This window comes from Silurus meridionalis, chromosome 4, assembly GCF_014805685.1.
Source record: "Silurus meridionalis isolate SWU-2019-XX chromosome 4, ASM1480568v1, whole genome shotgun sequence".
In the NCBI taxonomy this organism is placed as follows: domain Eukaryota; kingdom Metazoa; phylum Chordata; class Actinopteri; order Siluriformes; family Siluridae; genus Silurus; species Silurus meridionalis.
The window spans coordinates 42,069,419-42,094,599 of record NC_060887.1 but is presented as its reverse complement, the minus strand read 5'-3'; the positions used below and the strand labels follow the sequence as shown (position 1 = coordinate 42,094,599).

The 25,181-nt window shown below is 42.2% G+C and overlaps 1 protein-coding gene across 8 annotated transcripts in view; it reads left to right on the top strand.

Annotated features, from left to right (window-relative positions):
- The window catches only part of LOC124384309 (SH3 and multiple ankyrin repeat domains protein 1), a 73,486-nt gene that overhangs the window by 36,248 nt on the left and 12,057 nt on the right, over positions 1 to 25,181 (top strand). For 7 of the 8 annotated variants that reach the window (XR_006925374.1, XR_006925376.1, XR_006925375.1 and 4 more), the window contains exons 15-20: positions 2,423 to 2,501; positions 18,498 to 18,580; positions 18,814 to 18,938; positions 20,612 to 20,747; positions 20,849 to 20,932; positions 21,158 to 21,166. Coding sequence is in view for 4 of the 8 variants with exons in the window: in XM_046847047.1 (XP_046703003.1) it covers positions 2,423 to 2,501; positions 18,498 to 18,580; positions 18,814 to 18,938; positions 20,612 to 20,747; positions 20,849 to 20,932; positions 21,158 to 21,166 (516 nt within the window). In the remaining 4 variants the exon portion in view is untranslated. The remainder of the gene's footprint in view (positions 1 to 2,422; positions 2,502 to 18,497; positions 18,581 to 18,813; positions 18,939 to 20,611; positions 20,748 to 20,848; positions 20,933 to 21,157; positions 21,167 to 25,181) is intronic. The other variant, XM_046847049.1, reaches the window with a different exon arrangement.

Genomic DNA, 25,181 nt, shown 5'->3' with positions numbered 1-25,181 from the left:
CTCTGTGTTGTGTGATGGAGCTCTGTGTTGTGTGATGGAGCTCTGTGTTGTGTGATGGAGCTCTGTGTTGTGTGATGGAACTCTGTGTTGTGTGATGGAGCTCTGTGTTGTGTGATGGAACTCTGTGTTGTGTGATGGAGCTCTGTGTTGTGTGATGGAGCTATATGTTGTGTGATGGAGCTCTGTGTTGTGTGATGGAGCTCTATGTTGTGTGATGGAGCTCTATGTTGTGTGATAGAGCTCTGTGTTGTGTGATGTAGCTCTATGTTGTGTGATGGAGCTATATGTTGTGTGATGGAGCTCTGTGTTGTGTGATGGAGCTCTGTGTTGTGTGATGGAGCTCTGTGTTGTGTGATGTAGCTCTATGTTGTGTGATGGAGCTATATGTTGTGTGATGGAGCTCTGTGTTGTGTGATGTATTTCTGTGCTGTTGATGGAGCTCTGTGTTGTGTGATGGAGCTCTGTGTCGGGTGATGGAGCTCTGTGTCGTGTGATGGAGCTCTGTGTCGTGTGATGGAGCTCTGTGTCGTGTGTTGTAGCTCTGTGTCGTGTGATGGAGCTCTATGTCGTGTGATGGAGCTCTATGTTCTGAAATGGAGCTCTGTGTTGTGTAATGGAGCTCTGTGTTGTGTGATGGAGCTCTGTGTTGTGTGATGTAGCTCTGTGTTGTGTGATGGAGCTCTGTGTTGTGTGATGTATTTCTGTGTTGTTGATGGAGCTCTGTGTTGTGTAATGGAGCTCTGTGTCGTGTGATGGAGCTCTGTTGTGTGATGGAGCTCTGTGTTGTGTGATGGAGCTCTGTGTGTGTGTTGTAGCTCTGTGTGTGTGATGGAGCTCTGTGTGTGATGGAGCTCTATGTTCTGAAATGGAGCTCTGTGTTGTGTAATGGAGCTCTGTGTTGTGTAATGGAGCTCTGTGTTGTGTGATGGAGCTCTGTGTTGTGTGATGTAGCTCTATGTTGTGTGATGGAGCTCTGTGTCTTGTGATGGAGCTCTGTGTTGTGTGATGGAGCTCTATGTTGTGTGATGGAGCTCTGTGTTGTGTGATGAGCTCTGTGTTGTGTGATGGAGCTCTGTGTTGTGTGATGGAGCTCTATGTTGTGTGATGTAGTTCTGGGTTGTGTGATGGAGCTCTGTGTTGTGTGATGGAGCTCAGTGTTGTGTGATGCAGTTCTGGGTTGTGTGATGGAGCTCTGTGTTGTGTGATGGAGCTCTGGGTTGTGTGATGGAGCTCTGTGTTGTGTGATGGAGCTCTGTGTTGTGTGATGGAGCTCTGTGTTGTGTGATGGAGCTCTGTGTTGTGTGATGTAGTTCTGTGTTGTGTGATGGAGCTCTGTGTTGTGTGATGGAGCTCTGTGTTGTGTGATGTAGTTCTGTGTTGTGTGATGGAGCTCTGTGTTGTGTATGTAGCTCTTTGTTGTGTAATATTGTAGCACCAGGGTTCTGGAGGAACGTTGTCTCATTTCACTGTGTACTGCATCAAGTTTATATGGTTGAAATTACAATAAAAGCTTCTTGACTTATAGACTTGAGGTCATCTGATGCAGCACTTATTACTCGACTACTACAAATATCTCTTACAGAACATAGAGGTGTGTTTGGGGTCAATGTCCTGTTGGAAAACAAATGATAGCCCAATTAAGGGTAAACCAGTTAGGATGGCATGTTGATACAAAATTCTGTGGTGGCCATGCTGGTCAAATGTGTGCTTAACTTACACCAAATCACCAGCAGAGGTAGCTCTTAGTCTTCCTTTCCTGTGATGGTCCTCATTAGATCCTGTTTCATCATAGCATTTAATGGTTTTGGAGACTGCATTTGGGGATACATTTAAAGTTGTTGAGATGTTTGGGATTGACTGAACTTCTTTTCTTAAAGCTTTTCTCTTTCTTTAACTGAGTGTTTCTTGCCATAATCTGAATTTGTACAGTAGTTGTAGTAGCACTAATAGTGATATTGACTATGTACTCACACTTTCCTCTCCACAACACAACTGATGTTCTAAAGCACATTAAGAAGGTGAGAAATGTCACAAATGAACTCTTGATAAGACGCACCTGTGACCTGAAACCCATTCCAGGTGACACCTCATGAATCTGATGAAAACATTCCATGAGTTTGTAAAGCAGCATCAAAGGTAAATGAAGCGACTTTGGACAATCTAAAATACATTCTGGTTCTTTAACATGTTTTTGTTTACTACAGAATTCCAGATGTTTTCTTTCATACTTTGAATTCTTCAGTATTAATGTACAATGTAGAAAATAATCAAAATAAAGAAGAAGTTATGTCCAAACTAGTGACTGGTACTGTACTACTGATCAGAAGGTTATGAGACTAAACCCCAGCTGCCACTGCTGGGCCCCTAAACAAGGCCCCTAACTCTCACCCTCACTGTCTGTGTGTGTGTTTGTGTGTTTCAGAGAGCCGCAGTGAGAAGGCCAAGAGAAAACTATTCCGTCATTACACTGTAGGAACCTATGATGGTCTAGAGATCCCCAGGTAAGATCTAAACATACATTGTTGCTTCTTCATTGCTGTGACCAGCTTGTATATTATTGGCTATTTAATGGTCACATAAGAACTAATAAGAGTTAATGGATGACAGCACCATAATGTTTACACTGTTCTTCATCCAGGCGGCAGAATATCACTGACTGGTTGGTTTCCATGACAACCAGTATAATATTACTCAATACATGGGTAGAAAGTGCAGTCATTTGTGTGGAGCATCATGGAGATGAACCTCAGTTGGTCCTGAAGTTATGTCTGAACATGTTGTTTGGTTGTTTGTAAACACTGTTGAAGTTGTAAGTGTGATTTGTTCAGTAAGCTTCAGCATGTTATTGTAGAACAGCTCCCCTCAGTGTTCAAGTTGCACACTGCAATGTGTACCTTGAAGATTTAAACACACAGGAAATTAACTCCATATTAACAACAATGTGTGTAATAGAGATGTTTGTGTGTGTGTGTGTGTGTGTGTGTGTGTGTGTGTGTGTGTGTGTGTGTGTGAGTAGCTCTCTAATTTATTCATGAAACTCACAGTGAGATCCGTTTCTATGACGATAACTCTCCCAGTGCTCACAAAGAAGTGATAAAACCTGATTTCACTTTTTTTCAGTCTGAGCATCTAACCACACACAAGAGTGTGTGTGTGTGTGTGTGTGTGTGTGTGTGTGTGTGCTAATAAGTTGCACACCTGTCAGGATTCTTCTTTGCAGAATCCTAACACAAATGCCGTGCCAGACAGAAATGAATATGTAAGATATTTGCGTGTGTGTGTGTGTGTGTGTGTGTGTGTGTGTGTGTGTGTGTGTGTGTGAGTGTGTGAAAGTGAAAGAGTGCATCCAAGAAATATGAGTCAGTCTTGATTAACCTTTTCTCTGTGGGTGTGAGATTTGGTTCGTGTGCGTGTGTGCGTGTGTGTGTGTGTGTGTGTGTGTGTATACATTAAATGACTATAAACACAAGCACCATCCCCCCACACACACACACACAATCTTTTTCCTCAGTTTCGTGATTTCTTTTTCTTTCTTCCCATTATTCTCTATCTCTCTACCTCTCCTTTCACTTCATTTTTTCCTCCCACCCTTTTCCTCATTTACTCCCTGTCGCAGTGTCTGAATTCTCTCTCTCACACACATTGTGATCGGTCAGGGGGAGGAGAAGAAGAAGAGAAAGGGGAGGGGGGAGGATTGGCGATGGGGGGATACGGAGAGAGAGATCTATCTCTCCCTCTCTCCCTCTCCTCCTCCTGGCCTTCAGTCGGCCCCAGAAACCGCAGCGTTTGGTTCATTTACAGGTACACACCAGTTTCTTCCTCCATCTCTGCAGCAGAGAGAGAGAGAACGAGGGAGAGAGAGAGAGAGAGAGAGAGAACGAGGGAGTGGGAGAGACAGAGGGAGAGAACAGAGAGAGAGAGAGAGAAGGAAAGAAGCAGAGAAGCCGGGAGGGAGAGATGAATGCATGCTTGTAAGACATTATGGATTGTTTGAATGACAAAAGCTACATGTTTGTGTGTTTGTGTGTGTGTTACTGTTTGTGTGTGAATTCCTCTGTATTTTTATGTCATTTTATATCATATCTATCTGTGTGTGTGTGTGTGTGTGTGTGTGTGTGTGTGTGTTTGTGTGTGAGACTCGGCTAAAGACACTGTTACATTCGATTTGAGGCAATTGGGTTAATGGTTGTCATATACAGTAGACTGTGTGTGTGTGTGTGTGTGTGTGTGTGTGTGTGTGTGTGTGTGTGTGTGTATTGTTGTTCACCTGCAACTCTGTATTATATCTGGTTGTTTGCTTGTATTCTGATTTAAATCTGGTCAGTAATGGAGGAACCTCTGGATTATTTCCTGCCTGTAACTGGAACATAAGTAAGAAATGGATGGTTGTTACGCTGAAGTTTTGGTTCTGTGTCTGTTCAGTTGTTGTGCCTTTTAATAGAATAGTAATGGAATATTTTCTTTCATTATCCTGTACCTCTGGAATATTATTAACCTGTAGCTCTGCTCTAGTGTAAGCTGCACCTCTGGAATGCCCTTATTTATTAAAGGTTCCTTATTTACCCTGTTTTTCTGAATGTTGTAACCTGTAGCTTTTGAAAAATATTGCTGGCATTTCATTAACCCATAGTTTGGGTCACAGTGTTTGTAGAGTCTAGTGATGTTCGTAGAGTTGTAGTTTTGTTTGGAGGGTCACAGTTGTGTTTTCCAGGTTCCCATGTTGTTTGTGGGGATCAATGTGTTGATTAGAAGGTCGTGGCACTGTGGTGTCATAGTGTTGGTTAGAAGGTGAACTCTTACAACCCCAATTCTAAAAAGGGTGGACTGCTGTGGAAAATGTAAAAAGCAGAATGCAATGATTTGCTTTTATTTCATAAAGCTAAATTTCACTCAAAATGGAACACATTAAACATATCAAATGTCTAAACTGTACCATTTTGAGGGGGAAAAAATTTTCATTTTGATTAATTGATCACCTACAGTACATAATATTAAAAGTTAGAAAGAATCTGGAGAAACCTCTGTGCACAAGGGACAAGAGAGAAAATCAATATTTGATGGCAGTGAACTCCAGGTGGCACTGCATTTAAAACATCATAATTCTGTAATGAAATTCATGGCATGGGCTCATTAACACCCCCAGAAATCATTGTCTGTGAACACAGTTTGCATGTCATCCACAAATGCAGGTTAAATCTCTATCATGCAAAGCAAATGGTACCATCAAAGAAAAAAATAGCACCATCCTCTGTGGGCCAAAGCTCATTTATAATGTAATAAGGCAAAGTGGAAAACTGTTCTGTGGTCAGAGGAATTAAAATGTTTATTTATTTTTGAAAACCATGTACACCAGTTCCTCCGGACTAAAGAGGAGAGGGACTATCTGGCTTGTTATCAGTGCTCAGTTAAAAAAGCTGCATTTCTGATGGTATGGTGGTGCATTAGTGCCTGTGAAATGGGCAGCTTACATATCTGGAAAGGATCCTTTAATGCTGAATGCTATATACAGGCTTTAGAGCAACAAATGCTTTAATCCAGAAAACATGTTTTTCAGAAAAGGTCTATATTTGATGCTACACAGTGGTAAACATGACTCTGTCTCATTGTGGCTATCAAATTCATGATTACCATTTTTCCCCTTTAAATGGTACTTTCCTTAGTTTAGACATTGGATATTGTGTTGTTTGGGGGGGTCACAGTGTCATTTGAAGAGTTAATGTGTTGTTTTAAGGGTCACGGTGTTGCTTGAAAGGACACAGTGTTGTTTGGGGGAGGGGTTGCAATGTTGTTTGAAAGGTCATGCTTATTCTAACTTCCAACTCATTAGATTTTAACTTGTTTTTTGACCAGAACCTGTTCTTACCCTTCACCTGCTCTCTAGATAGAGATGTCTCATGTAAATATCTGAAATATATGAACAGCAGTAGACAGCAGGAACAATAATCTAGTCAACACTGATTGGCTCACACAAAACTGAGTGATGTGTACAAACTTGTCCTGGCTCTCGGTTCATACTGTTACACCCCAATGTTTTCCATCACAGCATGGGATGAGATCTTTTACTTCTATTATACAACAGTGCAACTGTTCCAATGATTTGTCTTAATTTGCTTATATTTAATGCTTAGGAAATGTGTGTTCCTGTTGTCACTTACATTATAACAGCTTTGAACAGTCTCTCTTCATTTTCTGTCTAACTGAGAACTAAATTGCAGCCATCATGTTACCATGGAAACTGCAAAGAAGTGTAAACTCTGTCCTGAAAATGAGGGAAATCTGAATGTTTTACCTCTGACTGATACAAAGTGCTGATACTGGAGACTCCTTCTATACAATGTAAAATAAAGATTGTGCAGAAATCATTCACTATTTCAGTGATTTGATGTGATTCTATTTTGTTCTTAAGCGTTTTTATGGTTTTGGTGTTTTGCTGAGTTAACCTGCTCCCTCTGTGTCTGAGTCTGAGTGTGTATTATAATGTGACCCTGAGGCAGATCACAGTGCTGTTTACATCGCCTCTTTCAAGCTTTATTCTTGTTTTGAGTTTTACAAAAGGCCTCTCGACTTCAAATGAAATGAGCTGAGCGATTAAATTAGGAATGAAGTTACCAGGCTGAGTGCTGAATCAAGTCAAGTCAAGAAGCTTTTCTTGTCATTTCAACCATTTATACTGTAGCTGATGCAGTACACAGTGACACGAGACAACATTTCTCCATACACAACACAAAGCTACAACACACAACATAGAGCTACAACACACAACATAGAGCTACAACACACAACATAGAGCTACATCACACAACACAAAGCTACAACACACAACACAGAGCTACAACACAAAACATAGTTACATCACACAGCAGTCACATCACACAACACAGAGCTACATCACACAACATAGAGCTAAAACACACAGCATAGTGTTACATCGCACAACACAGAGCACCATTACACAACACAGAGCTCAATCACACAACAGAGCTACAACACAAAAGAGCTACATCACACAACACAGAGCTCCATCACACAACATAGACCTCTATCACACAACACAGAGCTCCATCACACAACACAGAGCTCCATCACAGAGCTCCATCACACAACACAGAGCTCCATCACACAACACAGAACTACATCACACAACACAGAGCTCCATCACACAACGTAGAGCTCCATACACACAACATAGTGCTACATCACACAACTTAGAGCAACAGAGGGGTGTGTGTTAGGTGTGTGTGAAGAGTGCTAAAAGTGCTTTTTATTGTTAAAATTAGAAATATGATGTTGTTACAGGATGCAGAAAAACTAGTTGATGCTTTTGTAACATCTAGATTAGACTACTGTAACGCTTTTCTGTCTGGGTGTTGGAGTAAGTGCAGAAATAAGCTTCAGTTAGTTCAGAATGCAGCAGCAAGAGTCCTCACTAGATCTAGAAAATATGATCACATCAGCCCTGTTTTAATCATCTACACTGCTCCCAATTACATCTCTCACTGATTATAAAATACTACTACTGACGTATAAAGTACTTAACGCTCTCACGCCGCAGTATCTGAGTGAACTTCTGTACCAGTATGATCCTCCACGCCTACTTAGATCAAAAGGTGCAGGCTATTTGTTGGTACCTCAAATAATGAAGACTCCAGCAGGGGGCAGATGTTTCTCTTATTCAATTCAATTCAATTCATTTTTATTTGTATAGCGCTTTTAACAATGAACATTGTCTCAAAGCAGCTTTACACAGATAATGTGGTGATTAAACATAAATATGTTCTTTGTAAGTATGTTTGTCCCTGATGAGCAACTGTGGCAAGGAAAAACTCCCCGAGATGGCATAAGGAAGAAACCTTGAGAGGAACCAGACTCAAGAGGGAACCCATCCTCATCTGGGTTGCACCAAATGTCCATTTGAAGCAGATATACAATGTTGTGGGGTACAGTGATGATGATCAGAAGCAAACTGCACTCCCGAGTCAGTGCAGCAGACCGCCGACACCAACTACAGTCCAATCCGTCCTCAAAGCACCCGTTCTACTCCGGAATTAAGAGACCGTCCCGAGCTGCACAGAAGTGTGAAGATCCAAGGAGGGAGAGGGGCAGGAACACTGGTCACTGGAGCCTCAGGAGCATGTTTAACTCGACCGAGAGAGAGAGAGAGAGAGAGAGAGAGGGTGACGGGAAGAGAAGGATATGGATTATTAAGTGTAACTATTGGTGTATGAAAGTTAATGTCACTGTGCAGTTTGGACTCCGGCAAGACTGGCTATGGCAGCATAACTAAAAGGGAGAACCAGAAGGTAACACAGACATGAGGGATCTCTGGGATAAGAGACGACCCACCACACCACCGTCAACAAACCTGAGTGAACGTGTGAATGTGAGGGACGACAGCATACAAATATACCAGTTCACCAAACACTCTATATCCATGTTCCCTCCAGATCTGTGCCTTTATCTAAGAGAAATCTACTGATAAAAGGCTTGACTAAATAAATAAGTTTTCAACCTCGACTTGAACACTGAGACTGTGTCTGAGTCCCGAACACTGATTGGAAGGCTGTTCCATAACTGTGGGGCTTTATAAGAGAAAGATCTGCCCCCTGCTGTAGTCTTCATTATTTGAGGAACCAACAGATAGCCAGCACCTTTTGATCTAAGTAGGCGTGGAGGATCATACTAGTACAGAAGTTCACTCAGATACTGCGGTGCCAAACCGTTAAGTGCTTTATACGTCAGTAGTAATATTTTATAGTCAATGCGAGATTTGATTGGGAGCCAGTGTAGACTGATTAAAACAGGGGTGATGTGGTCATATTTCCTAGATCTAGTGAGGACCCTTGCTGCTGCATTCTGGACTAACTGAAGCTTATTTATGCACTTACCGCACACCCAGACAGTAAAGCGTTACAGTAGTCTAATCTAGAAGTAACAAAAGCATGAACCAGTTTTTCTGCATCCTGTAACGACATCATATTTCTAATCTTAGCAATATTTCTAAGGTGAAAGAAGGCGATTCTGGTGATATTATTCACGTGAGACTCAAAGGAAAGACTCGGGTCAATAATCACACCAAGGTCTTTGACAGCCGTACATGCTGAAACAGAAACACCATCCAGAGATGCTACGTAATCGGAAAGTTTACTTCTAGCTGCATGTGGTCCTAGTAAAAGTACTTCCGTCTTATCTGAGTTGAGCAGAAGAAAGTTATTAAGCATCCACTGTCTAATGTCCTTTACACACTTCTCAACATTGTTAAGCTGATCTCTCATCTGGCTTTGCTGAAATATACAGCTGTGTGTCATCAGCATAGCAATGGAAGCGAATCCCATGTTTATGAATAATTTCACCAAGAGGCAGCATATATAAAGAGAAAAGCAGTGGGCCTAAGACAGATCCTTGAGGAACACCAAACTTTACCTCATAGAGCGTGGAGAACTCACCATTTACATCCACAAACTGATAGCGATCAGTCAAATAAGACCTGAGCCAAGAGAGAGCTGTTCCTTTATTCCTACAACATTCTCAAGTCTAGCAAGCAGTATAGTGTGATCAATGGTGTCAAAAGCTGCACTAAGGTCGAGCAAAACAAGTAAGGAGACAAAACCCTGATCAGAGGCCAATAACAGGTCATTTACCACCTTAACTAGCGCCGTCTCTGTGCTATGATGAGGCCGAAATCCTGACTGATACATTTCAAAATGTTATTCATAAGCAGATGTGAGCATAACTGCTGTGCTACAACCTTTTCTAAAATTTTGGATATAAAGGGGAGATTTGATATCGGTCTGTAGTTGGACAACTGACATGGGTCAAGGTCAGGTTTCTTAATAAGGGGGTGGATAACTGCCAGTTTGAAGGATTTCGGTACATAACCAGTGCTAATGGAAGAGTTAATTATTTTTAAAACAGGTTTGATTACCTCTGGAGCTATCTGTTTAAAGAAACTAGTAGGCAAGGGATCGAGAATACAGGTTGATGATTTTGATGAGGAGATTAATGAAATTAAGTCACTCTCATGAATAGTAGTGAAGCTTTGTAATTGATTGTCTGCTATAATGACACTGCTGTCTACAGGGTTACTTGTAAAATAATTTGGATTTATATTAACCGCCTGGATTTCTTGCCTGATGTTTTCAATTTTATTATTAAAAAAGTTCATGAAATCATTACTACCTATTGATGGTGTGCATGTTAGCGCAGTGCTTTTATTCCTGTTAATTTTGCTACCGTGCTGAATAAAAATCTAGGATTATGCTTGTTATTTTCTATGAGGGTGGAGAAATATGCTGATCTGGCAGCACTAAGAGATTTTCTATAATTTAGGAGGCTCTCCTTCAATGCTATTTGAAATACTGTTAATTTTGTTTGACGCCATTTACGTTCTAGTTTTCGAGTGTTCTGTTTTAAGGTGCGCGTATGATCATTATACCACTGTGCTAATTTTTCTCCTGATCATTTTGGTCTTAAGGGAGCTACATCATCTAGAGTGTAACGTAACATTGTTTCTAGATGTTCAGTGGCCCAGTCGAGCTCTGCGGGGTCTGACGGAGATCTATCTAATATCGTAATATCGGTTATTATTAATTTTTTAATAAACCGCGCTGCTGTAGCTGACGTGAAAGTACGCTTAACACGGTAACGTGGTGACGTAGAAATGCAATGACTAAGGCAAATTTTAAACGAGATTAGATAATGGTCTGAAATAGCTTCAGACTGTGGAATTATGACTAAGTTTTTTATTTTTAATCCAAATGTTAACAACAAGTCGAGAGTGTGTCCACCACTATGAGTGGGTCCTATAACATTCTGATTAATTCCGACTGAATCTAGAATGGACACAACTGCTGCTCTTAAGGAGTCTTCCTGATTATCAAAATGAATATTAAAGTCTCCAACAATTAATGCTTTGTCTAAAGAAGTAGCTAGATTTGTAATGAAATCTGCAAATTCTATAAGAAAATCAGAGTAGGGCCCTGGGGTCTATAAATAATAATTAGTGGAATTAACTGACTTGACCTGCTTTCAGACACTGAATATTTTATGTTGGTGTAGAGAACTTCAAATGTTTTACATTTGTGTTTAGTCTTTTGTGTGACGTTTAGATTATTATTATAAATAGCTGTGACTCCACCTCCTCTGCCATTTAGACGGGGTTGGTGTATGTAACTATACCCAGGAGGACTCGCCTCATTTAATGCTACATATTCATTCGATTTAATCCACGTTTCTGTCAAACACATTATATTAAACTCCTGGTCGGTAATAATTTCGTTTATAGTAAGTGCTTTTGGCGTGAGAGATCTAATATTCAACAATCCTATTTTTAGATCAGAGGTGCTGGCTGTGCGTTCAGTCCAATTTAATTTAATGTTAATCAGGTTACTTAAACAGACTTTCTGATAATTCCTATATTTTGGTTTTGCTCGGGGACAGACACAGTCTCAATATGGTGGATCCTGAGTGGCGACTCTGTGCAGCTAGCAGACGGTCGGTTTAGCCTGTCTGTCTGCTCCTGGCCTTGGCTCTAGACAGTCACTTGTTAACTAGTGCTGTTCTGAGACTATGACCTATACTACAAGAAATGAGAGCAGCACCTTCCCGGGTGGGATGGACACCGTCCCGCCCTAACAGGCCAGCCTTGCCCTCAAAAATGCTCCAATTATTAATGAAGCCCACATTGTTTTGGAGCACCACTCGGACATCCAGCAGTTCAGCGACCATAACCTGCTGTAGGCTACATCGCCACGTCGCATTGGGATGGGGCCAGAGCATACTACAGCATCGGACATTGCCTTCGCTAATTTACACACCTCTATAATATTACTCTTAGTAACCTCTGACTGTCGGCGTATATCATTAGCTCCTGTGTGAAAAACTATCTTAGAGAACCTGTGCTTTCCTAAGAATCTAAGCTGACCTGCTATGTCCGGCACCCTGGCTCCCGGTATACACATAACCTGTGCTGCTGGTGCCCCTAAAGGTCTAGCTAGTTTCACGTGCCTCAGAATGGAGTCTCCTAAAACCAGAGCTCTTTCAGGTTTCTCAGCGGGTGCTTCACTGAGGAGAGCAAACCTGTTGGACACGCCAAGCGAGAGGAATGGTGCTCCCGTGGGCGAGCCTTAGCGTTAGCTTTGGCTTTGCGAGTATGCCGCCGAGTCGTCACCCATTCGCCCCGCTGCGAGGGCTCTAATGCCGGAGTCGGGGGAATAGTACCTTCACCTAGGGCATCCAGACTTTCCCTGCAGAACTTGGACTGCTCTCACACTCACTACTTCTCTCTAGACTCTGGATGCGCTCCTCTAATGCTAAGATCTTCTCCGTCAAAGAGCAAACTAGCTTACACTTCTCACAGATAAAATTATCGCTAACAACGGAGAAAGACTGACTAAACATGTCACACTTCACACACTGAGTGAACTGGATGTTCGCCATAATAGAGAAATTACGTACCTTAATGTGATTACTGTAGTGTGTGTTTGTAGTTCTGGTGAATGTCCTTCACTCACTGCTTTCAAACCCTCAGACAGGGAAAAAAGCGCTCTTCCGACAGCAAAAATAGTCGAGACGGAGCCAACGGAAAGTGAAGGATGCAGGAAATCAAAACGATATTTTGATATTTTAAAGCGAAAAAAGTGAGAAAAAACGAACTATAAAAAATTTAAAACGCCGATACAAACACAATTCCCGGTGAGCAGTTCAACAACAGTTCAACAACAGGAAACCGGAACTAAATATCTTCTCTTATAAACCCCACAGTTATGGAACAACCTTCCAATCAGTGTTCGGGACTCAGACACAGTCTCAGTGTTCAAGTCGAGGCTGAACACATATTTATTTAGTGGAGTGTTTAGTCAGTTGGTGTTTGTGAGGTAAAGGAGCAGATCTGGAGGGATCATGGATATGGAGTGTTTGGTGAACTGGGATATTTGGATGCTGTCGTCTCCTCACTCTCACACGTTCACTCAGGTTTGTTGATGGTGGTGTGGTGGGTCGTCTCTTATCCCAGAGATCCTCATGTCTGTGTTTCCTTCTGCTTCTCCCTTTTAGTTCTGCTGCTACAGTGAATCTTACCAGAGTCCAAACTGCACAGTGACATTAACTTTCATACAATAAGGAGACTTAATAATCCATATCCTTCTCTTCCTGTCACCCTCTCTCTCTCTCTCTCTCTCTCTCTCTCTCTCTCTCTCTTTCTTTCTCTCTTGGTCGAGTTAAACATGCTCCTGAGGTTCCAGTGATCACTGTGATCACTGTTCCTGCCCCTCCCCTCTCCACTGGAGGCGACTCTGTGCAGGAATTCCGGAGTAAGAACGGGAGCTTTGTGGATGGATTTGGACTACACTGACTCAGGACTACAGTTTGCTTCTGATCATCATCACTGTACCCCGCAACATTGTATATCTGTAATAAATGGACATTCGGTGCAACCCAGATGAGGATGAGGTTCCCTCTCAAGGTTTCTTCCTTCTGCATACAGGGGAGTTTTTCCTTCACCACAGACTTGTTCATCAGGGACAAACGTACTTATAAAGAACATATTCACTTTTTATAACCACATTATCTGTGTAAAGCTGCTTTGAGACAATGTTCATTGTTAAAAGTGCAATACAAATAAAAATTAATTGAATTCATGTCATGTGGTACGCAATACTGCATAGTGTCCAGTGAGGGTGGAAGCTGGCTCTTGATGTGAGCTGTAGCTTGTTCACTGTTGCCTCCACGTTGTTCTGCACCTCAAACTGAGTGTAGAAGTTGTTCTATGCATCAGAATTGTTTGGTGAGCTTCAGTACATTTGTGCACATGGAGCACCTCTGATGCAGTCCTGTAATGATGAAACAAGATGTTTATATGAAAAGCGAAGAGTTTGAGTAGCTGGGAAGGAGACTGGAATGTCTGGAACATTCACACGACTGAGATTACACTCTAATTACACTTTAATTAAATCAAACACACATTGGTCTTCCCCTGGGGTTCAGAACCTCTCATTTGTTTTAGCACAGGTATGAGTGGAAATCTTCTGGGTTCCCTATTGGTCTAGTGGTTAGGATTCGGCGCTCTTACCGCCGCAGCCTGGGTTCAATTCCCGTTCAGGGAACATATCCATTGAAGGTGCACTCTTGGTAAGGGTGCACTCTTAGTGCTGGTCCCAAGCCTGGATAAATAGGAAGGGTTGCGTTAGGAAATGGCATCCAGCGTAAAACGTGCTAAATCGAACATGCGGATCACGAATACAGATGATCCGCTGTGGCGACCCCTAATGGGAAAAGTCGAAAGAAAGTTTAATGAGTGGAAATCTTCTCCGAAACAGAGGAAGATAATATGCAGCACGCACTGCAAACTGACAGGAGCTACAGAAGCATGAGGTGAACTCTGATTGGACACCAAGCAGCCAATGATAGAGCATTGAGTTTAGAGAACTCTTGTAGTGCATCTTCATCCACAATGTGTATCATGTGTCAACTTTGTAAAGTTGTAAAATATGACTGTAGTGAATGAGGAGGAACTTAAACATTGGCAGTATTTTATGAATTAAAGCTTTGATGAAATATAAAGCAGAAGGCAATGAAAAACATAAAATGTTTAAACTGAGGAAATACAAGATCATTTTGAATTTGATGGCTGCAACAGGTCTCAAAACCCTTGGGACATGTTTCCCATTGTGTGCGATCCCCCTTTTTTATGTGAGCTTAGGAGACCATTTACTGGAGTTTTGGGAGAGGAATAAACGCTTTTATTTGGTGACAGGTCTGGTCTGGTACATGCTGTAGTAATAGATTGAGTACATCCATTTCAGCATTGGTGTTTTTCCAGATGTACGATCTGCTCATTCTATAGTCACTAATGCACCTTGTGAAATGTTTACGCTTTAATTGAATCAAACACACAATGGCGCTTTTAACAATGAAAATACACAGAATACACAGAATACACTTTACACAGAATAATTTCTTTGAAGCTTTTGATGAGATATTTAAAGTATTCACAATTTGATTTTGAACATTATTATGAAATTGTTCCACAGTTTGTAGACACAGTCTTTCACAGAGCTCCGCCCATCTTTACTTCTGAGAGACTCTGCCTTTTTATACCCCAATCATTTCACTGACCTGCTGTTAATTAACCTCATTAGTTACACAATGTTTCTCCAACTGTTTCATTTAATAACACATAGTTCTTCCAGACTTTTGTTGCCCATTACAATTTTTTTTAGACGTGTTGCAGCATCAAATTTTCACATAAATAGGGACAGTCTAACAATTATAAGGAACAAACTCATTCAATTCAATTCAATTCAATTCAGGTTTATCTGTATTGCACTTTTAACAATAAACATTGTCTCATTGTCTGATAAAAAATGAAGATGTTCTTTATAAGTGTGAGTTTGTCTCTGATGAACAAGCCATGGGTGACTGTGGTGAAGGAAAAACTCCCTGAGATGCTGAAGGAAGAAACCTTGAGAGGAACCAGACTCAAGAGGGAACCTCATCCTCATCTGGGTGCCACTGAATGTTCATTTATTACAGATAAATGATGTTGAGGTGTAGTGATGGAGATCAGAAGCTAACTGTAGTCCTGAGTCAGTGTAGCAGACTGTAGATATTAACTACACTCCAAATCCATCCTCAAAACCTGACTCCGGTTCTGACTCCGGAATTTCATGGAACCACCCAAGGCAATGATGAGAAACATCTCGAACCTCCAAACAAAGAGAACACTATCCAGAGACAGGATGAAGTGGAAAGATCCACGGAGGGAAGAGGGGCAGAAACAGTGATCACTGGAACCTCAGGAGCATGTTTAACACGACCGAGAGAGAGAGAGAGGGAGAGAGAGAGAGGGTGGTGACAGGAGGAGAGAGGGAGAGAGGAGAGAGAGAGAGAGAGAGAGAGAGAGAGAGAGAGAGAGAGAGAGAGAGAGAGAAGAGGGTGACAGGAAGAGAAGGATATGGATTATTAAGTCTCTATTGTTGTATGAAAGTTAATGTCACTGTGCAGTTTGGACTCTGGTAAGATTCACTCTGGCAGCAGAACTAAAAGGGAGAAGCAGAAGGTAAACACAGACATGAGGATCTCTGGGATGAGGCGACCCACCACACCACCATCAACAAACCTGAGTGAACGTGTGAGAGTGAGAAGAGGACAGCATCCAAATATCCCAGTTCACCAAACACTCCATATCCATGATCCCTCCAGATCTGCTCCTTTACCTCACAAACACCTACTGACTAAATACTCCACTAAATAAATATGTGTTCAGCCTCGACTTGAACACTGAGACTGTGTCTGAGTCCCGAACACTGATTGGAAGGTTGTTCCATAACTGTGGGGTTTATAAGAGAAACATCTGCCTCCTGCTGGAGTCTTCATTATTTGAGGTACCAACAAATAGCCTGCACCTTTTGATCTAAGTAGGCGTGGAGGATCATACTGGTACAGAAGTTCACTCAGATACTGCAGCGTGAGAGCGTTAAGTGCTTTATACGTCAGTAGTAGTATTTTATAATCGGTGTGAGATTCAACGTATACATTTATTACTGCTCTAACTGCTTTAAGTCATTTAATTTCATTGTTGAAAGTGCTCTACTAATGAATTCAATTACATTTTTAAAATTTTTGTTTGTAGAAGTGGTAAAGTAGCTTCATGGTTAAAGGTAAATGTTACTGATTGGGAGTTAAAGTTCTATCTCTCGCAGAACAACCTCCATGATCCGAACCAGTCTGGGTTCAAAGCGGCACATTCCACAGAGACGGCCCTTTTGGCTGTTTCTCAGAAACCACAACCTCCATGATCTGAACCAGTCTGGGTTCAAAGAGGCACATTCACAGAGACGGCCCTTTTGGCTGTTTCTGAGAAACTGCATGCTGCTTGGCCAGCCAAGCTGTCATCTTTACTTATCTTCCTGGACCTTTCTGCAGCATTTGACACAGTCAACCACAAGACTCTTTGGTCAACCCTCAAGAGCTTTGGTATCTGCAGAACAGCATGGGAATGGTTTGCTTCCTACCATCTGCCCCGTGCAGACTCACCCACAACGCTCGGTACTTGGTCCCCTCCTTTTCTCCCTCTATACCCACTCCATTGGTGAAGTCATATCCTCACATGGGTTTTCCTATCACTGCTATGCAGATGACACTCAACTAATCTTTTCTTTCCCTCCATCAGATACCACAGCTTCCGTTCGCATCTCGGCATGCTTGACAGACATATCTTCACAGATGAGTGCTCACCAACTAAAAATCAACCCCAGCAAAACAGAACTGCTGGTCATCCCAGGAGATTCATCTCCAGGTCAAGATCTCCAAATAACTCTTCATGACTCTCTGCTATCCCCTTCAGCCACTGCTCATAACCTTGGGGTAACTATGGACAATGAACTGTCCTTCTTCCCACATGTCGCTAATGTTGCTCGTTCTTGTCGATTTCTTCTCTATAACATCCGAAGGATTCGACCATTTCTGTCCACACAGGCTGCCCAGGTGCTTGTTCAGTCTCTTGTCATTTCAAGACTTGACTACTGCAACTCTCTGCTGGCAGGTCTTCCCCTGAACGCTATTCGTCCACTGCAAATGATCCAAAACGCAGCTGCATGACTTGTGTCCAATCTGCCCAAGTTCTGCCACACCACCCCACTGCTGCTCCTTCACTGGCTTCCAGTGGCTGCACATATCAGATTCATAACACTGATGTTCACCTACAAGGTCAAAAATGGATGTAAATGTAAAGCATTACTAATGCCAGGATGCTACTGTTGGGCCATTGCACAATGTCCTTAACCATCTTAGCTCCAGGGGGCACTGTATCCCTGCAGTATGACCCCAGTTTACTAACAAGCTGGGATATGTGAGGATGGAGTCTAATTTTGGTGTAGTGTATACGTGGGAAGTTAAAGCCTGTTTGTGTCTTTCCTTCAGTAATGTGTGTGCAGTAACAGTAAGGAAAGAACAGTAAAAGTAAGGAGATAAATAAAATGGTTGGATAAAGTGCTGGATCAGCTGCTGTTCATTTCATAATGTGTTCAAGTTTTTATTGTTTATTTAGACCACAATTTAGAATTAAAATGAGTGTTGTTCATGCAGTAATGCACTGATGATTTTCTTACATGAGATGATGTGTTTTTTTCTTGTATTTTAAATACAAACAGAAATCGGCTGTTGGATACCTAGTGCTAATGATGATGCAGTTCCAGCAGGTTGTCTGGTCTCACAGCAGAGATCTGTACAGAATAATGAGGAGATGAACCATGAATCAAATCCAGCTGCTGACTCACAGAACCCTAACTGATCATCCCTGTGTTTTAGATTCATACAGTACAGAAGGAACTGTGCAGGACTCCAGATTCATCTCATCCTGACTCTGTGCTCCTGCTGGAGGAATTCACTTCTGTCTGCTTCTCAAACACCACATCTAATGAGTCTCTCTATCTCTCTCTCTCTCTCTCTCTCTCTCTCTCTCTCTCTCTCTCTCTTCATCTCTCCCTCTCTTTTTATATCAGTGATTACATTATAAAGGAGAAGTCTGTTCTTCTACAGAAGAAAGAGAATGAGGGCTTTGGCTTTGTGCTCAGAGGAGCTAAAGGTGACACACACACACACACACACACACACACACACACACACACAAACACCACTTAATGTAAAATCTGTTTCATCCGTCTCTATGCATCTCCTTTTGTCAGTCGATTTTCTAATCTTTTTCTCTCTGTCTAACTCTCTGTGTCTCTCTCTCTTTACTCTCACCCATCCCCCTCTCTGACTCACTCACTCACTCTCACTCACTCACTCTCTCTCTCTTTTGCTCTCTCTTTGCAGCTCAGACTCCGATTGAGGAGTTCACTCCCACGCCAGCGTTTCCTGCTCTTCAGTATCTGGAGTCAGTGGATGAGGGGGGCGTGGCCTGGAGGGCGGGGCTAAGAATGGGTGACTTCCTCATCGAGGTAGTGTGTGTGTGTGTGTGTGTGTGCGCATCTGTTTTCATACTCTCTTTAACCTTTTCCTCTACAAATATCCCCACCCCTCCAAATATCCCCACCTCTTCAAATAACCCCACCTCTCCAAATAACCCCACCCCTTCGAATAACCCCACCTCTCTAAATAACTCCACCCCCGAAAATAACTCCACCCCACCAAATAACCCCAACCCTTCCAAATAACCCCACCTCTGCAATTAACCCCACACCTCCAAAACCCAAATCATCAAATAACCCCACCCTCCAAATAACCCCACCTCTCCAAATAACCCCACCCTCCAAAAACACACCTCTTCAAATAACTCCACCCTCCAAGTACCCCAACCCTGCAAATAACCCCACCTCTCCAAATAACCCCACCTCCAAATAACCCTGAATCTCCAAATAACCCCACCTCTCCATATAACTCCACCCTCCAAATAACCACACCCTCCAAATAACCCCACCCCACCAAATAACTCCACCTGCAAATAACTCCTACCCTCCAAATAACCCCACCCTTAAAATAACTCCACCTCCAAATAACCCCAAATCTCCAAATAACCCAATCTCTCCAAATAACTTCACCTCCAAATAACCCCACCCATGCAAATAACCTTTACCACTCCAAATAACCTTCCACCCCTGCAAATAACTCCACCCTTAAAATAACCTCACCCATTCAAATAACCTTAAATCTCCAAATAATTCCACCTCTGCAAATAACCCCACCCCTTCAGATAACTCCACCACTCCAAATAACCCCACCCCTGCAAACAACTCTGACTCTCCAAATAACTCCACCTCTCCAAATAACCCCAACCCTTCCAAATAACCCCACTCCTGCAAATAACCCCACCCCTCAATATAACCTGCCACACCTGCAAATAACTCCACCCTCCAAATAACCCCACCTCTCCAAATAACTTTACCCTCCAAATAACTCCACCCCTGCAAATAACTCTGACTCTCCAAATAACCCCACCTCTCCAAATAACTTCAGCCCTCCAAATAACCCCACCCTAAATATAACCTGCCACACCTGCAAATAACTCCACCCTTCCAAATAACCCCACCCTCCAAATAACTCAGAATCTACTAATAACCCCACCTCTCCAAATAACTCCACCCTTCAAAATAACCCCACCTCCAATTAACCCCAAATCTCAAAATAACTCCACCCCTGCAAATAACTCCACCTCCAAATAACCCCACCCTCCAAATAACCCCCAACACACACAGTTATAATGTTTATAACTCAACCCCTTAATGATGCCCCTTTCTCTTTGATGATACCCCACACCTCGTGATGACCCAATCGCTTAGATGATAACCCCACCCCTGATTGTAACCCCACCTCTTATAAAGACCCTTTCTCTTTGATGATAAACCCACCCCTGATTGTAACCCCACCCCCATTATGACCCAATCGCTTTGCTGATAAACCTGCACCTCATTGTAATCCCACCCCTAATGATGACCCTATCTCTTTGATGATCAACCCACTCCTCATTATAACCCCACCCCTAATAATGACCCTATTTCTATTTCTTTCATGATGACCCAATCTCTTTGATGATGACCCCACCACTGATTGTAAACCCACCCCTCATGATGACCCTATCTTTCAGATTAAAAACCCACCCTCTCTCTCTCTGCAGGTGAATGGGCTGAATGTAGTTAAAGTTGGCCACAGGCAGGTGGTTAATATGATTCGGCAAGGAGGCAACAGCTTAATGATGAAGGTAGTCATGGTAACGCGGAATCCAGAGATTGAGGAGGTGCCTAAGAAAAAAGGTCAGGGGTCAAAAGTCTGAGGTCACACTCTAAAACCTGGTTCACTTTAACATGTGATGGCTTTCACTACCGTGATTATAAAACTTTATTTCCTTTTTCAGCTCCACAGCAGCAAACAAAGAGGTTAACTCCACCCGCCATTACGCTGCGCTCCAAGTCCATGACCTCTGAGCTGGAGGAGATGGGTATACACCCACACACACACACACACACACACACACACACACACACACACAGAGGCTGCTGAAATCCTGATTATTATGCTTCTTCAAACTGGTTCTTTTTCTTCTGGTTCTACTGTCTCTAGCAGCTCATTGAACTGTTTGTTATTCATACTGTTATAAAGTGTGTTATAGTGTTATGATGCCACTGTTTTTTCCCTCCTGCCACTCTGATGACTGGATCCTCAGTGGAAAAAGGTGTGTGTGTGTGTGTGTGTGTGTGTCTGCCTGTGTGTGTTACCATTACTATTTAGTACTATTTTGCTTTTGTGTCAGATAGAATTGTGTGTTAATGTTAGTATAGACAACTGGTCTGAGTTAGGGTTAGGGTAACTACTCCATTTTTTCATTTTGTAAAAACAAAACCACTGGAATTTTTTACTGTTTGGATTGTGTTGGTTAGGGTTAAGGTTAGGGTTGTGTTAGTTAGGGTTATGATTGTGTTGGTTAGGTTTAAGGTTAGGGTTGTGTTAGTTAGGTTTATAATTGTGTTGGTTAGTGTTAAGGTTAGTGTTGTGTTAGCTAGGGTTATAATTGTGTTGGTTAGGGTTAAGGTTGGGGTTGTGTTAGTTAGGGTTATAATTGTGTTGGTTAGGGTTAAGGTTAGGGTTGTGTTAGTTAGGGTTATAATTGTGTTGGTTAGGGTTAGGATTGTGTTGGTTGGGGTTATAATCATATAGGTTAGGGTTGGGGTTAAGGTTAGGGTTAGGGTTGTGCTAGTTAGGGTTAAGGTTGTATTAGTAAGGGTTAGGGTTAGGATTGTGTTAGTTAGGGTTAAGGTTGTGTTGGTTAGGGTTAAGGTTGTGTTGGTTAGGACTAGGGTTAGGGTTGTGGTGATTAGGGTTAGGGTTAGAATTGTGTTGATTAGGGTTAGAATTGTGTTGGTTAGGGTGATTAGGGTTAGGGTTGTGTTGGTTAGGGTTAGGGTTGTGGTGATTAGGGTTAGGATTGTGTTGGTTAGAGTTAGGGTGAGGTTAGGATTGTGTTGGTTAGGGTTATGGTTGTGTTGGTTAGGGTTAGGATTGTGTTGGTTGGGGTTAGGGTTAGGTTTATGGTTGTCTTGGTTACAGTTAGGGTTGTGGTGATTAGGGTTAGGATTGTGTTGGTTAGGGTGGTTAGGGCTAGGGTTGTGTTGGTAATGGTTAGAGTTGTGTTGGTTAGGATAAAGGTAAGGATTGTGGTGATTAGGGTTAGGGTTTGTTGGTTAGAGTTAGGGTGAGGTTAGGATTGTGTTGGTTAGGGTGATTAGGGTTAGGCTAAGGGTTGTGTTGGTTAGGATTAGAGTTGTGTTGGTTAGGGTTAAGGTTGTGTTGGTTAGGGTTAGAGTTGTGTTGGTTAGGGTGATTAGGGTTAGGGTTAAGGTTGTGTTAGTTAGGTTATAATTGTGGTTAGGGTTATGTTGGTTAGGGTTAAGGTTGTGTTGGTTAGGGTTATAATTGTGTAGGTTAGGTTTAAGGTTGGGGCTGTGGTGATTAGGGTTAGGATTGTGCTGGTTAGGGTTGGTTGGTTAGGGTTAAGGTTAGGGCTGTTTTGGTTAGGGTTAGGATTGTGCTGGTTAGGGTTATGTTGGTTAGGGTCAGGATTGTGTTGGTTAGGGTTATAATTGTGTTGGTTAGGGTTAAGGTTAGGGTTGTGTTGGTTAGGGTTATAATTGTGTTGGTTAGAGTTGTGTTGGTTAGGGTTAGGATTGTGTAGGTTAGGGTTAGGGTTAGGATTGTGTTGGTTGGGGTTATAATTGTGTTGGTTAGGGTTAAGGTTAGGGCTGTGGTGATTAAGGTTAGGGTTGTGTTGGTTAGGGTTATGGTTGTGTTGGTTAGGGTTAAGGTTGTGGTGATTAGGGTTAAGGTAAGGGCTGTGTTGATTAGGGTTTGGATTGTGTTGGTTAGTGTTAAGGTTGTGGTGATTATGGTTAGGATTGTGCTGGTTAGGGTTATAATTGTGTAGGTTAGGGTTAAGGTTAGGGCTGTGGTAGTTAGGGTTATGATTGTGTTGGTTAGGTTTAAGGTTAGGGTTGTGTTAGTTAGGGTTATAATTGTGTTGGTTAGTGTTAAGGTTAGTGTTGTGTTAGCTAGGGTTATAATTGCGTTAGGGCTAGGGTTGTGTTGGTTAGGGTTAGGATTGTGTTGGTTAGGGTTAAGGTTAGGGCTGTGGTGATTAAGGTTAGGGTTGTGTTTGTTAGGGTTATGGTTGTGTTGGTTAGGGTTAAGGTTGTGGTGATTAGGGTTAAGGTAAGGGCTGTGGTGATTAGGGTTTGGATTGTGTTGGTTAGTGTTAAGGTTGTGGTGATTATGGTTAGGATTGTGCTGGTTAGGGTTATAATTGTGTAGGTTAGGGTTAAGGTTAGGGCTGTGGTGATTAGGGTTAGGATTGTGTTGGTTGGGGTTATAATTGTGGTTAGGGTTAGGATTGTGTTGGTTAGGGTCATATTTGTGTTGGTTAGGGTTAAGGTTAGGGCTGTGGTGATTAAGGTTAGGATTGTGTTGGTTAGGGTTATAATTGTGTGGTTAGGGTTAGGGTTAGGTTGTGTTGGTTAGGATTAGAGTTGTGTTGGTTAGGGTGATTAGGGTTTGGATTGTGTTGGTTAGTGTTAAGGTTGTGGTGATTATGGTTAGGATTGTGTTGGTTAGGTGATTAGGGTTAGGGTTGTGTTGGTTAGGGTTAGGATTGTGTTGGTTGGGGTTAGGGTTAGGTTTATGGTTGTCTTGGTTACAGTTAGGGTTGTGGTGATTAGGGTTAGGATTGTGTTGGTTAGGGTGATTAGGGTTAGGCTAAGGGTTGTGTTGGTAATGGTTAGAGTTGTGTTGGTTAGGTTAGGGTTAAGGTTGTGGTGATTAGGGTTAGGGTTTGTTGGTTAGAGTTAGGGTGAGGTTAGGATTGTGTTGGTTAGGGTGATTAGGGTTAGGTTGTGTTGGTTAGGGTTAAGGTTGTGTTGGTTAGGGTTAGAGTTGTGTTGGTTAGGGTTGGTTGGTTAGGGTTAAGGTTGTGTTGGTTAGGGTTAGGGTTGTGTTGGTTAGGGTTAGGTTGTGTTGGTTAGGGTTATAATTGTGTAGGTTAGGTTTAAGGTTGGGGCTGTGGTGATTAGGGTTAGGATTGTGCTGGTTAGGGTTGGTTGGTTAGGGTTAAGGTTAGGGCTGTTTTGGTTAGGGTTAGGATTGTGCTGGTTAGGGTTATGTTGGTTAGGGTCAGGATTGTGTTGGTTAGGGTTAGAATTGTGTTGATTAGGGTTAAGATTAGGGTTAGGGTTGTGTTAGTTAGGGTTATAATTGTGTTGGTTAGAGTTGTGTTGGTTAGGGTTAGGATTGTGCAGGTTAGGGTTAGGGTTAGGATTGTGTTGGTTAGGGTGATTAGGGTTTGGATTGTGTTGGTTAGGGTTAAGGTTAGGGCTGTGGTGATTAAGGTTAGGGTTGTGTTGGTTAGGGTTAGGTTGTGTTGGTTAGGGTTAGGTTGTGGTGATTAGGGTTAAGGTAAGGGCTGTGTTGATTAGGGTTTGGATTGTGTTGGTTAGTGTTAAGGTTGTGGTGATTATGGTTAGGATTGTGCTGGTTAGGGTTATAATTGTGTAGGTTAGGGTTGGGGTTAAGGTTAGGGCTGTGGTAGTTAGGGTTATGATTGTGTTGGTTAGGTTTAAGGTTAGGGTTGTGTTAGTTAGGGTTATAATTGTGTTGGTTAGTGTTAAGGTTAGTGTTGTGTTAGCTAGGGTTATAATTGCGTTAGGGCTAGGGTTGTGTTGGTTAGGGTTAGGATTGTGTTGGTTAGGTTATAATTGTGTTGGTTAGGGTTAAGGTTAGGGTTGTGTTGGTTAGGGTTATAATTGTGTTGGTTAGGGTTGTGTTGGTTAGGGTTAGGGTTAGGATTGTGTAGGTTAGGGTTAGGGTTAGGATTGTGTTGGTTGGGGTTATAATTGTGTTGGTTAGGGTTAAGGTTAGGGCTGTGGTGATTAAGGTTAGGGTTGTGTTTGTTAGGGTTATGGTTGTAATGGTTAGGGTTAAGGTTGTGGTGATTAGGGTTAGGGTTAAGGTAAGGGCTGTGGTGATTAGGGTTTGGATTGTGTTGGTTAGTGTTAAGGTTGTGGTGATTATGGTTAGGATTGTGCTGGTTAGGGTTATAATTGTGTAGGTTAGGGTTAGGTTAGGGCTGTGGTGATTAGGGTTAGGATTGTGTTGGTTGGGGTTATAATTGTGTGGTTAGGGTTAGGATTGTGTTGGTTAGGGTG